Source organism: Amaranthus tricolor, chromosome 7 (assembly GCF_026212465.1).
Source record: "Amaranthus tricolor cultivar Red isolate AtriRed21 chromosome 7, ASM2621246v1, whole genome shotgun sequence".
Lineage (NCBI taxonomy): Eukaryota > Viridiplantae > Streptophyta > Magnoliopsida > Caryophyllales > Amaranthaceae > Amaranthus > Amaranthus tricolor.
This window is the reverse complement of record NC_080053.1, coordinates 8,122,053-8,135,042: the sequence shown is the minus strand read 5'-3', so window position 1 is coordinate 8,135,042 and position 12,990 is coordinate 8,122,053. Positions and strand designations below refer to the sequence as shown.

The 12,990-nt window shown below is 36.8% G+C and overlaps 1 protein-coding gene across 1 annotated transcript; it reads right to left on the bottom strand.

The window, feature by feature from the left end:
- Positions 1-295: 295 nt before the first annotated feature.
- On the bottom strand, positions 296-1,797 carry LOC130818450 (uncharacterized). The gene is made up of 2 exons (XM_057684622.1): positions 1,533-1,797; positions 296-387 (listed from the first exon to the last, which is right to left on the bottom strand). The coding sequence occupies exons 1-2, from the start codon at positions 1,795-1,797 to the stop codon at positions 296-298; spliced, it is 357 nt and encodes a 118-aa protein (XP_057540605.1).
- Between the last annotated feature and the right edge of the window lie 11,193 nt (positions 1,798-12,990).

The following is a 12,990-nucleotide window of genomic DNA, read 5'->3' as shown; positions in this document are numbered from 1 at the left end:
GAATATGATTCTCATGTAAGGTTAGTTCTCACTGGAACTCAACGATATATATATATATATATATATATATATATATATATATATATATATATATGATAAAATAAGAAGGGTACTTAAAATAAGAAGGATGTGAAGAATTTTTCTTAGTCATTATATATAAAGAAAACGATACTATATTATAAATTAATCATATCTTTCAGATCTATGATATATCTTTTTATATATATAGTTTTGGCAGCACATCTAAATCATACAAAGTTAGGCAGCACATATAAATCAATGCTGCTGACTTTAGTTACTGTGTACACCGAATGCTTCCAATTCGATCGAAGAGAGCTTCATTCGGCCAAATGACAAGTTTGATTAGCTCAGGACTTAACGCGCAGCCTACAAATGATGAGCTCTAGTAGAATCTAAAATACTTGCACCAAATACTTTTTTGTACAATTCAATGTGTTTGTTGGATTGTTTATATCTAGAGTTATACTTAATTAAAAATTTGAACAATTTTATATTATGAAAATACGCGACGAGACGAATAAAACAAGATTCCACATGACTATGTTTTTTTCACGTAGAACAGTTGAAAAATATAAATTATCATAGAATGATGAATAGTGCAAAAATTGATTTGGTGCAAGTAATATAGAAAACGGAGGAAGTATACTGTATTAATATAAATATTATTTTTATATACATTGACAAAGTTTTTATAGAAGTTTGCAAGAGTTGTTACATAAGAACAATACATTCACGATTAAAATGATCATGAAATGGAGATTTTCATGTGGAACTAACTATCAAAATGAAAGGTAATTTTTGAGGGAAGTATGTTATTCTCTGGGTCCCGTTGAATGAACTATTTAGAATATTGATACAAAAATTAAAAATAATAAGGAAATTAACTTGTGAGAATAAAATAAAAAATGTGTGAAAATATAAATATAAAAATTAAAGAAACTAGCTCAAACATTTATATTTGTTAGACATAATTAGGGGGTGTTTGGTATAAACTTTTTAATACTAAGTAAGAGATTCAATTACCATTACTACACATATTTGTTTGGTATGATATTAGGTTAACCCAATCCCTTTCTTGAGGGTAATGGATACCCTTACTTTGTTACCACCTATTTATGTCAAGTAACAAATTCCCTTTCTAAGATCAATTAAGTGTTTCCCTTATATTTTCATACCAAACAACATATGACTACAACCCATACCCATACCCTTACTCCTCTTTATCATTTCCTTTCCATTACATTTTATATTCCCATACCAAACACCCCTTAGTCTAAAACGCGATCATGAGCAGTTGTGCATGGATACATGGTTTATAATTATAATTGGTACGATATAAAAAAATATATATATGATTTATGAAATAATTCATATTTTCGTAGTTAATATATAATATACATACACATTTGATGATGCTACTAGCCCTTTTATTTAATAGTAGCCATGTACAATATGAAAGCATTGTTTTTTAATCCAATTATAACATTTCTTAAGGGACTTCTTAACCTTACCTTCCATGGCATATATCTTATATTTTGTCATTCTTCTTTTTCTTTTTTGTTCAGAATTATTATACCATGATTTAACTGAAAATATCAAAGACGCTGAATTATTTGAGGATGATTTACGTTTTTTCATGCATACAATTCTTCTAGAAGGAGGTTGCCCTCGAGATCTTGCAACATACATTTGATCAACTGCTGTTTCTTGGTTGATCCCATTAAACTCTACTCTCCGGTCACCACCATATCCATTTGGCGACCCAAAGTTTTCCATCGTATTAAATTTCTTCCTCCTCCAATTTTCTAATTTAATTTGGAGGAGGAGGTCTGAATTATAGAATGTAAACAAAATTTTGTACGCTAAGATGACTATTTAATATTATTTTTATTTATTATTGGTTAATATTCAAATTATATGTGGATTTACATATATTTAGGAGGTATCTTAATGTCTCCCTTGTATACAATTCAACTTTATTTAATCTTTAGAAAATGCGAACCCTACACTTATTTTAATCTTTTTTTGGGAGAATTGTTAAAACCATCTTTAACAATCACTCAAGTTTAAAAGTCATGTCACTATTTATTTTTTTAAAATGTTGTTATAGACTCTCTTACTTTTTAGCTATCTTATTGTACTTTTTCTCCCTTTATTTTTCTATTATTTATATTTCTTTTTTCATAACTATATTTTGTGAAAAAACTTAATTCAATTTATGTTTTAATGATTGTTTTGAAAAGTTGAATGATTTTTTGTGAATTTTTGAGAAAGAAAAGAACTACAAATTTTTCAATAGATAATTAATTTTCTTTCGTCGCAGGAATTTCTCTTGATCTTTCTCAAGTGGAGATACTCTTTTCGTTGCGCTCTTCTTTATAGGTATGAGTTTCTGCGTTTTTTTTTTTTCTGATTCTACTCATAGTTTTTCTATGGGTAGGAAACACTAAGTATGATGATGATGACGATATTTGCAAAATAGCCGACCACTCTTAAATAAGCATGGCTAAACAAGTATAGGCATGTAAAAGTTTTTTTTTGTAGTGAGTGACATTACCTAAAAAGAAAATATTATAAAGTAAAAAGAACAGATGAAAGTAAAAATATCGACAAAATCAAGTCATAAGAACAAAGGCGGTATTTGAGATCGAATCGCGTCAATTATCCTTTACAGTATCAGTAACAATGACCTATTTAGAGGTCATATGACCAAACAAGGGTAAAAAAACCTATTAATAGTGAGCTAAAATGAGGTTGGTTATGAAAAATGTTGAATAATTTGGTCACTATATGACCTGATCTCTCAAACGGTCATCTCTTTTTTATCAAAGCAAATGTCATGTGTCGTCATTCTGTTGGTCCGTGTGTTTCTATTGAAGACATTCCATCAACATTTTGCTGTTGCCTTTTCTATTTGTCTTCTTTCAATTGGTTGAAAAAAATACTTCTTTTATCTTAAATTGCTATTTTCTCATTTAAATAAAATTCAAAAAATAAAAAAACATACAATCGTTTATATTTTTTCGAGATCTATAACCGCTCTTACTATTATTTAAAATATTTTCAAAAATCATCATTTTCTTTGCTAATTTTCTATTTTTTTTTTAAAAAAAAATCCCACGAAAATCCTTTAAATGTTCAAAAAATAAATAGATTCAAATAATACAATTTTTTTTAAATAAAAGTTTAATTTTTAAAAAAATGAATTTATCTTGTGCATAAAAATATAGTTATTAAGAAAATAAATAAAAATAATGGATAAAATGAGAGAGAGAAATTATGATGGATTAGAGATGAATTAAGAGAGAAAAGATAATGACTTTATATTAGATCACCTTATATGTATACATAGTAGCTTGGTTTATAGACTTTGTTATAATATCTCAAAAAACATATTGTTATCTTTCATCGTACAACTTTAGTGAAAGACTTACTAACCATTCACACGGGCTACAAGTCGTTTGGGCCGCTGGAGGGTAGCAACATCTAAGAACAACTCCTCTTCCTACAGGCGGGTGAGTATGCGGAGAGGGATAGGGAGAGGCGGCAGAGGAAGAGGCGGAACCATGGGTAGGGCTTCCGAAGATACGAGCAGCCAGACTGAAAAAGAAGCGGTTCCCTCACCGGCGGGAGGACAGAATTAACACCAATTCGATGGAGGAGACACAACATTGATTCAAAGCTCATAACAGGCCGTAGCAGCAGTAACAAACGGGGACAGTGAAGAAATCAAGAAACAAATTCTCCAACTGCAAAATCTCATATCAAAAAGGCGAAGGGGATTCAGATGGAAGATAACTATGAAATTTTAAGGAACAATGCCTCTGAAGATGAACGGGAGTAACAACAGTAGTTCGCGGAGATTGGAGACCAATACGCAGCAAGTTGTTAGACTATGAAACAAACTATCAAGTATACTTTAATTAGGGTTAGTATAGCAGTTACGTAACAGTTACATAGTAAGTGTCAGTTACTTGTAAAGAGCAGTTATGTGATAGTGGTTCAGTTATGGAGTGCACTTGTATAAAAACAAAAACTGATGATTGAACGAAGAATAGATTTCCAGAAAATAAAACTCCCAAAATTGATATTAAACCAGAAAACATGGTATCAGAGCTGCAACGATTCTGAATCGATTTTGCAGCTTCATCATATACCTATTAACTTACCTTAAATTCCAAAATGGAAGAAGAACCAAGAACCATCATAACACCAGACCAACCAGTCACGATGGGGCAAGTGTTGCAACTGATCAACCAGTTAAACACCAACAAATTACCCACTGAAAACACCAACACCCTCTCAATATCAGAGAAGCTAACAAACCAGAATTACACAAAATGGTCCAGGCTGATGCACTTGGCCATTAGTGGACGAGGTCGTCTCAATCACATCATCGACGACCCACCATCCAAGATCGACCCAGTGTACAACGAATGGACCAGAATTGACTCGATTGGTATCTCATGGATTTTGGAGAATATTGACCCAGACCTGGTGAATCAGTATCTCGATTTCCCAACAGCCAAAGCGTTGTGGCAAGGGATTGAGACGTTATACAGCAGTGGGAGAGACGGCCTGCAAATATTCGACCTAACAGTCAAAACCAACAAAACTCAACAAGGCACAAACACAATCGAGACCTACTACAGTACACTACTCATGCTTTGGAAGGAAATAGATAGAAGACAATCGAACCCCATGAAGGATCCAGAAGACATCATCATCTACAATCAATTAACACAACAAAATCGTTTATACCAGTTTTTAGCCGGAATCAACGAGTCTTTTAACAAAGACAGAAGAGATCTTCTTCTTTTAGACCCACTCCCAACAGTGGAGGAGGCTTATGCAAGCATAAGGAGGGAGGTAATGAGACGTCACATCATGAAGAAGGAACCCTCCTCGGATCTTGACTCACCGAGCACCGGTGGGACTTACTCAACCAAAGGGAAAACGTACCGGAGGGATGATGAAAAAACTCACTTGAGGTGTACCTACTGTGGTGGTACTAGGCACACAAGAAACAAGTGTTTTAAACTCGTGGGTTACCCGGAGTGGTGGCCGGATACCAAGAAAAGGGGAGAATGAAAGCCGGCTCGATTTCTAGATCAAAATCGGACGGGAAAGGCAGCCATAGGATGGAGCACAGAAGGCCCAGCATCCATGGATGAAGGGGAGAAACAAGGAGAAGCCATGCATGTGACAGACTCCAAGCAAAACAAGGAAGAAGGTACCAGAAGCAGAGAAGGAGGCGCACTCACCTTAGGGTTCAAGGGGGAGAGTGAGGAAAAGGGAAGACTCCCTCCGCCTTTTAAAGGGGAGGAAGAGTCACGTGGCTACCCTCTCACATACCAAAACCTTTCGTCTTCCTTTAATACATCGTCTTATTTTAAAGGGGGTTGGATCTTTGATTGTGGTGCCACTGATTCAATGTCATATGACCCGAGCGATTTTTTAACTTGTGACAAACCCATGAAAAACATCATTAAAACGGCTAATGGGGAAAAAATTGAAGTGAGCGGAGCTGGGACTATTTCTTTTACAAAAAATCTCACTTTAAAAAATTGTTTATTTGTCCTTGATCTGTCGCATAAATTATTGTCAGTAAGCCAGCTCACTAGAGATCTCGATTGTACCGTTCTCATTAAACATGGATGTTGTTTTGTGCAGGATGCCCAGACAGGGAAAATTATTGGGCATGATATTGAGAGAGGCGGACTTTATTACTTGGAAGAGGAGTCTCAAACAGGCAAAGCGGTTCTTGTTCGCGAGTCAGAGGAAGGACAGCTATGGATGTGGCATCGACTTTGGGACATTCATCAGTAGGGTATCTAGAAAAACTTTTTCCTAATTTTGTAGGGTTGAAATCTGAGTTTAAGTGTGAAACGTGTATTCTTGCAAAAAGTCATAGACACTCATATTCTAATAGTTTGAATAAAGCCGATATGCCTTTTATGTTGATTCATTCTGATGTGTGGGGTCCTGCTCCCGTAGTAGGCTTACATGGGTTTTCATACTTTGTTACATTTATTGATGATTGCACCTGATTGAATTGGATTTACTTCCTTAAACAGAAATCTGAAGTGTCTCATGTGTTTGTTGAATTCTATAATATGAACTGTACCCAATTCCAAACCCAATCTCGCATGTTTCGAACTGATAACGGGAAAGAATACATTAATTCTAACATGCAACAATTCTTTAAACAAAAGGGACTTATACATCAGACCTCTTGCCCTAATACACCTCAACAAAATGGAGTGGCAGAACGGAAAAATCGCACACTTCTTAAGATGACCCGTGCTATGATGCTTGACTCCCATGCTCCCACTAATGTTTGGCCTGAAGCTATCGCCACCGCGAATTACCTTACCAATAGACTTCCCACAAAGAGTCATCAATACCATACACCCTTAGCCACACTCCAAACACATTACTCTGTACCTTCCTCACACACTCTACATCCTCGTATATTTGGGTGCATAGTTTTTGTTCATTGTCCAGCTCGGGTACGAAACAAATTTGAACCAAGAGCGATCAAATGTGTTCTTATCGGATATGGTAGGAATCAGAAGGGTTACCGGTGTTATGATCCCTTAACTAGAAAAGTCTACACCACCATGGATTGCGAATTCATTGAGCATGAATACTACTACCACCATCTTCGATGTCAGGGGGAGAAGAAAAATGACGATCTCAGATGGTTAGTAACTCCGTGGTTGTCCAACCTAGACCAAAAAGATCAAGTAGACGATGCTACAGAGCCACCTCTCCAAGATATTTTGTCCACTCCTCTGCCACTACCAATCCTGTCTGGTCATCAGGTGAGTCATGAAAATCTTGATAGTAATGCTCCAGAATACACTAATAATGAAAATGTGATTGTTGACATTTTAAATGATGAAAATGTGGCTGTTGATACTTTGAATGAGGAAATTGTCGCAGATACAATTGAAACAGGGAATCATGATAATCAGAATGTTGAAAGTGAATCATATGTTTTACCCCCTCGTTCCACTCGAGGAGTTCCTCCAAGGAGATATGATCTAGAGTATAAAGCAAAACGTTCGAGATATCCCTTAAAGAAGTCTGACACAGGAAATTTTTCACGGAGTGCCTTAGCATTTAAGACAATCCTAGATGCAACCAAAAGCCCGACCACGGTCGAAGAAGCCCTAACTTCCGCTCACTGGAGAAAAGCTATGGAGGAAGAGATCAAAGCTCTCAAGAAGAATGGCACATGGGAAAAGTGCACCTTACCAAGTAGAAAGAAAATTGTCGGTTGTAAATGGGTATTCACAATCAAATATAATTCAGATGGCACAATTGAAAGATACAAAGCTCGACTCGTGGCTAAAGGATACACTCAGACTTATGGATTTGATTACTCAAAAACTTTCTCTCCGGTTGCTAAGCTCGACACAATTCGAGTTCTGTTCAGCATTGCAGCAAACTTAGACTGGCCCCTTCATCAATTTGACGTGAAAAATGCGTTTCTACATGGAGAACTACTAGAGGAAGTGTACATGGAAGCCCCACCAGGGTTTACATCAGGGTTCTCAGAAAATGAGGGGTGCAGGTTGAGGAAAGCTTTGTATGGGTTGAAACAGTCTCCTAGAGCATGGTTTGGAAGATTCACATCTACGATGAAGAGATTTGGTTACCGTCAAAGCAACTCAGATCACACCTTGTTTCTCAGACGGAGAGGAAGGAGAATAACATGTCTGATAATATATGTTGATGACATGATCATTACCGGGGATGACAAAGAAGAAATAGTCAATCTAAAGGAAAAACTATTCCAAGAATTTGAGATGAAAGACCTTGGCAGACTGAAATACTTTCTAGGGATTGAAGTTCTCAGATCAAACAAGGGAATCTTCATATCCCAGAGGAAGTATGTTTTAGACCTGTTAGCTGAAACAGGGATGCTGGATTGCAAGCCCGTTGAGACACCAATAATGATGAACCATGGACTTCGGATGATTGAAGGAGGGAAACTGGCTGATCGAATGCAGTATCAACGCATGGTAGGAAAATTAATCTACTTAGCTCACACTAGGCCTGATATTGCATACGCAGTAGGAGTAGTTAGCTGGTTCATGCACTAACCGCAAGCTCAGCACATGGATGCAGTCTATAGGATTCTCAAGTACCTCAAAGGATGCCCTGGAAAGGGAATCTTATATCAGAAGAATGGTCACCTTGATCTTGTGGCATATATAGACGCTGATTGGGCAGGAGACAGAGACGATAGGAAGTCAACATCGAGCTACTTTACGCTATTAGGAGGAAATCTAGTCACGTGGAGAAGCAAGAAACAAAAGGTGGTTGCTATGTTCAGTGCAGAAGCTGAATTCAGAGGTGTAGCAAAGGGAATTGCAGAAGTTCTATGGCTGAGAAAGTTACTATCTGAACTGGGGTTTACCCCTACGAGGAGTTGTGAGCTATACTGTGATAATCAAGCGGCTATCAACATTTCAGAAAACCCAGTTCAACACGATCGCACAAAACATGTAGAAGTTGACAGGCATTTTATAAAGGGGAAACTAGAAACACAAGTGATCAAACTTCCACATGTCAAGTCAAAAGATCAACTAGCGGATATTCTTACAAAGGCAGTTGGATCTCAGTTCATTGAAGGAGTTTTACGCAAGTTGGGTGTTGGTGACCCGACGACCCAACTTGAGGGGGAGTGTTAGACTATGAAACAAACTATCAAGTATACTTTAATTAGGGTTAGTATAGCAGTTACGTAACAGTTACATAGTAAGTGTCGGTTACTTGTAAAGAGCAGTTATGTGATAGTGGTTCAGTTATGGAGTGCACTTGTATAAAAACAAAAACTGATGATTGAATGAAGAATAGATTTCCAGAAAATAAAACTCCCAAAATTTATATTAAACCAGAAAACACAAGTAAAGGGAAGAATAAAACTGTTCACGCACAAGAAGCTATCCCAACTGCATCTCTAGTCTCTTGGGGGAACAAGGTGACCACATCGGCCTCAAACAAAGGTATGACATTAAAATTTGTCTCCCTATACTAGAAAATGGCAATCAAGTTGTGCAAATAGATACCCATGACTTAGAAGGTCTAGTGAATGTTTGGGAAAGAGCTATGGTGTTCTATCTAGTTGGTAAAAACACCCCGATTGATGTGATTTGAGGATTCATACGAAAGAAATGGGGTCATGACCAAATGCCTAAAATTCATACTCATGATAATGGGCACTATATTCTATCACAAATTCTTAGGCAGAGCCCCTACAGTCGTGAAGAAATAGAGTATAAACTTTGACTTTCAGTCACAAATTCTGAGAATTATCCCTTTTTAGGTAAGACTACCTAGTGTACCTCTTCACTGTTGGGGGTAAGAAACATGAGTAGGATAGTAAGTGCCATTGGAGTGCCGATTATAGTTGATGAGTGTACGACAAAGCAACTCAAGATGTCGTATGCTAGAGTCCTGGTAGAAGTGGATATCACAAAGGAGTTTGTTAAAAATATCAAGGTTCAAGATAATACATGGAAAGAATTTGTACAACGAGCTAGCCATCCCTGAGTGGCGTCAGTACTTTTTCCATAAATGTAACAAAGTAGGGCACGAGTGCAAGGAGTCTAGTCAAGCCCAGGGTGGGGCAGTTGACAAAGAAACCAGGAAATCTAAATTAGAGAAGAAAATGGGTCCCGGCGAAAATAATCAAGGCATTGAATGAGGTGTCCAATGTGGAACATATTATAATAGCTAAAGTGGTAGCAGCCTCTACAAACGAAGATGGAGACATTAACAACTCAAATACTGAGGTAGAATGTGGTCCAGATGTCCACGGTCAGCGATCTTCTTCAAAGTGCGTGGGTCTAAACATAGAGGTGTTAAAAGAGGATAATTGGACCTCTATAGCCCCAAGGAAAGCGGCAATGAGACATCAACATAAGCTTGTGAGGCACTTCATCCCAAGCCAAGAATAAATAGAAGTAGCTTTAAACTCGGATGATGAAGAGAATAGAGAAGCAATGACCTCCAACACACATGAAAGGGGTGTGATCCCTCCAAATCCCTTAAACAAATGATTATTCTAGCCAGGAATGTGTGGGGCATGAACAACGCCGTCAAAGTCGAGGAGGTTCGAAACTTCTTTAAAATAAAAAAAATTTGTGTAGTGGGGTTGCTGGAAACAAAGATCAAAGAGAATAATGCTAGTAAAGTTCAAAAAAAGCTAGGAAACAAATGGCGATGGAGTAATAACTACAACCATCATGAGAAGGGTAGAGTGTGGGTGGGGTGGAAAATTGACCACTGTAGAGGGAAATTTAGTGGTACTCACCAACAATACAATATGACCAAAATAACCCCCCTGGATTCATAGGAGAGCTTCCATGTAGTCTTTGTGTATGGCTTACATATTGTTAGGGATAGGAGAGATCTCTGGCAAGGGATGCGAAGCATCGACTATGACACCTCGTGCATATTTATAGGAGATTTTAATGCTGTGTAAAAGAATGATCACAGGAAAAATAGATTGCAAGTGACAACTTATGAGATGTATGATAGGCAAAGGTGGATGGAAGACATGGAGCTCCATCCAATCAGGGAGCAGGGCCATGCTTACTCATGGACAAATAAGGAAGAGGGGAAAAAGCGCATACTGACAAAGATTGATCATGCTGTAGGTAACTTAAAATGGATGGACAAGTTCAGTCAAGCTCATGTTCTCTATGGTAATGCTCAATCTTCAGACCACACACCCTTAGTTCTCACTCTCAAACATTAGTCCCAACTAGATAAGAAACCATTTTGCTTCTCCAACGACATGAGTGAGCACAAGGACTTCTTGAAGGAGGTTAGCGTAGCATGAGAGACCAAAGCTAAGGGTATAGGGTTGCAGAACATATAGTATAGATTACAAAATGTGAAAAAGCAGGATGAAAAAGTTGCATTCCAGGATTTTCAGGGGTTTAAGACAATTATTCATACGTAGAAGAAAACTCTTGATGACACCCAAACTGATATGCGTAGAAACTCGTTAGATGACGCTCTACATTAGAAGGAGAGGGAAGCTAGAAAGCGACTGAACTACTGGAGGAAAATTGAAGGAATGACTCTTCTCCAAAACTCCAGAATCTCTTAGTTGAAGAACGGAGATGAAAGTTTAGCTTACTTCCATGCTACTATAAAGGAGAGAAATGCATCCAATGGTATCTATGAAATTTTTGACAAAGATGGTAACCACCTCACAACCCAGGATGAGATTCACCATGAGATCTAGCAGTTCTATCACTTTGCAAGGTACGAGTTCTAAGAATCTCAATGTGATTGAGCGAAATATTATAAGGGAAGGGCTTTATATTGATATGAAGGAAGCTTAGAGGCTTATTTAGGAGGTTTGCGAGAAAGAGATTCAAGAGGCTTTTTGTAGGATCAATGATAACAAAGCCCTAGGGGTTTGATAAATCTCATTTTTACCTTTTATTTGGCATAATAGTGATTTATTTTTTCTTGGTTTCCGCGCATGCCCATTGTTATTGGTTCGTTTTACGCCCTTTTGTAGGGTAGCATGTTTGTTGTTTGTTTTTGCAGATTAATCACTTATTTCTGAGCCTTAAAGCATGCTAGAGAGGCGCCCCTAATATTCCACGAAGGCTTGGAGAAGGCATGGATCGAAGGTGAGGTAGAATGAGCCAAGAGTTGGAGAAAAATTCAACCCAAGCAAAGCAAAAGTATTGTTCATGAAAAGTCAACTTAAGTGCCGATGGAAGTCAACGCAACCAAATATTGGTGTATATCTTGATGGAAGGCAAAAGTTGAGTTCGTTAGCTTCGAATAAACTGGTCACACGTCGAATTCATTTCTAGAGTATACCATCGCCTTATTGATTCTTCAATTGGTATTAGCGCCTAACTCACAAAAGCTTGATTTAAATTCCTGAGGCATTTCATTATGAATCCTCAAGATGATGGTGGTTTTGCTCAAGGACGTGCTTCTAACCGTCCTCCTTTTTTCTGTGAAAACAACTTTGCTCATTGCCGTTCTCTCATGCAAATGTTTGTTATTGATTAAGAACTTGAAATATGGGATATTATCAAAAATGATCCTAGACAACCTATGTTTGAAAGAAATGGATTTAGGGTCTCAAAATGTAAAAATTATTATACTCAATCCGACCTTGAACTCAAATTCAAGACTTAAGAACTACAAAGCCATAAAACTTTTCTGTTGCAATTTGAATGGAGATGAATTTGAAAGAATTTTCTCTTATACTTCTGCACATGAAATTTGGAATTAACTTATTTTACTTATTTTTACCATCTTTGGATTTGGGGGGAAAAATATGATTTGGTTGAAAGATGGTAGAGTTAGGGTTTATATTTTGGGGTCAAAGGTTGAAATTTATGGCATTTGAAATGGTGAGTCGCATAAATAGGCGTACAACAGCCTTAAAAACTTTGAAATTAACGTTTCTAACGTTTTATGTCCAAAAAGGTCACGGTCGAACAATTTGGTACACCTCAAGATTACCGAGTGGATTTCTTAAAAGTTTTGGTTACCACGTGGAAAACCCAAAACCGCAGGGTTACCACGTGGAATTTTCCAAAAATAAATAAATAAATATAGAATTTTTTGATATTGTTGGCATAATTAGAAATGGATTGTAATCGAAAGTTGGGATTTTAGTTAGTCTTACCTTAGTTTAGGTTTTATTTGGAAATGTTAGAAAAAATGGGAAACAAATTTAGTTAGTTGTTCATGATTAGAGTTAATCATAGAAATTATTCAATGTTGAATTGATTCAATAGATGCAAATTGAGCTCTTAAGTGTTTGCTTTGAAGTATAAAAGTTCTTTTTGTTTTTGTCAACCTATTGAAGAATAATGTTAAATTCAGTATAATCTAAGAGTTAATAACAAATGATTCAACTAGAATTAGAACTATGAACAACAGTTGATAATGAATTGTACTTGGTAA

Bases quoted from the DNA above. Each gene is read 5' to 3' on its own strand.
- LOC130818450 (XM_057684622.1), bottom strand. From the start codon at position 1,797: ATGGAAAACTTTGGGTCGCCAAATGGATATGGTGGTGACCGGAGAGTA. The intron at 388-1,532 runs GTAAGGTTAAGA...CATCATTTGTAG, and splicing joins TAAGATATATGCCATGGAAG to GCTGCGCGTTAAGTCCTGAG.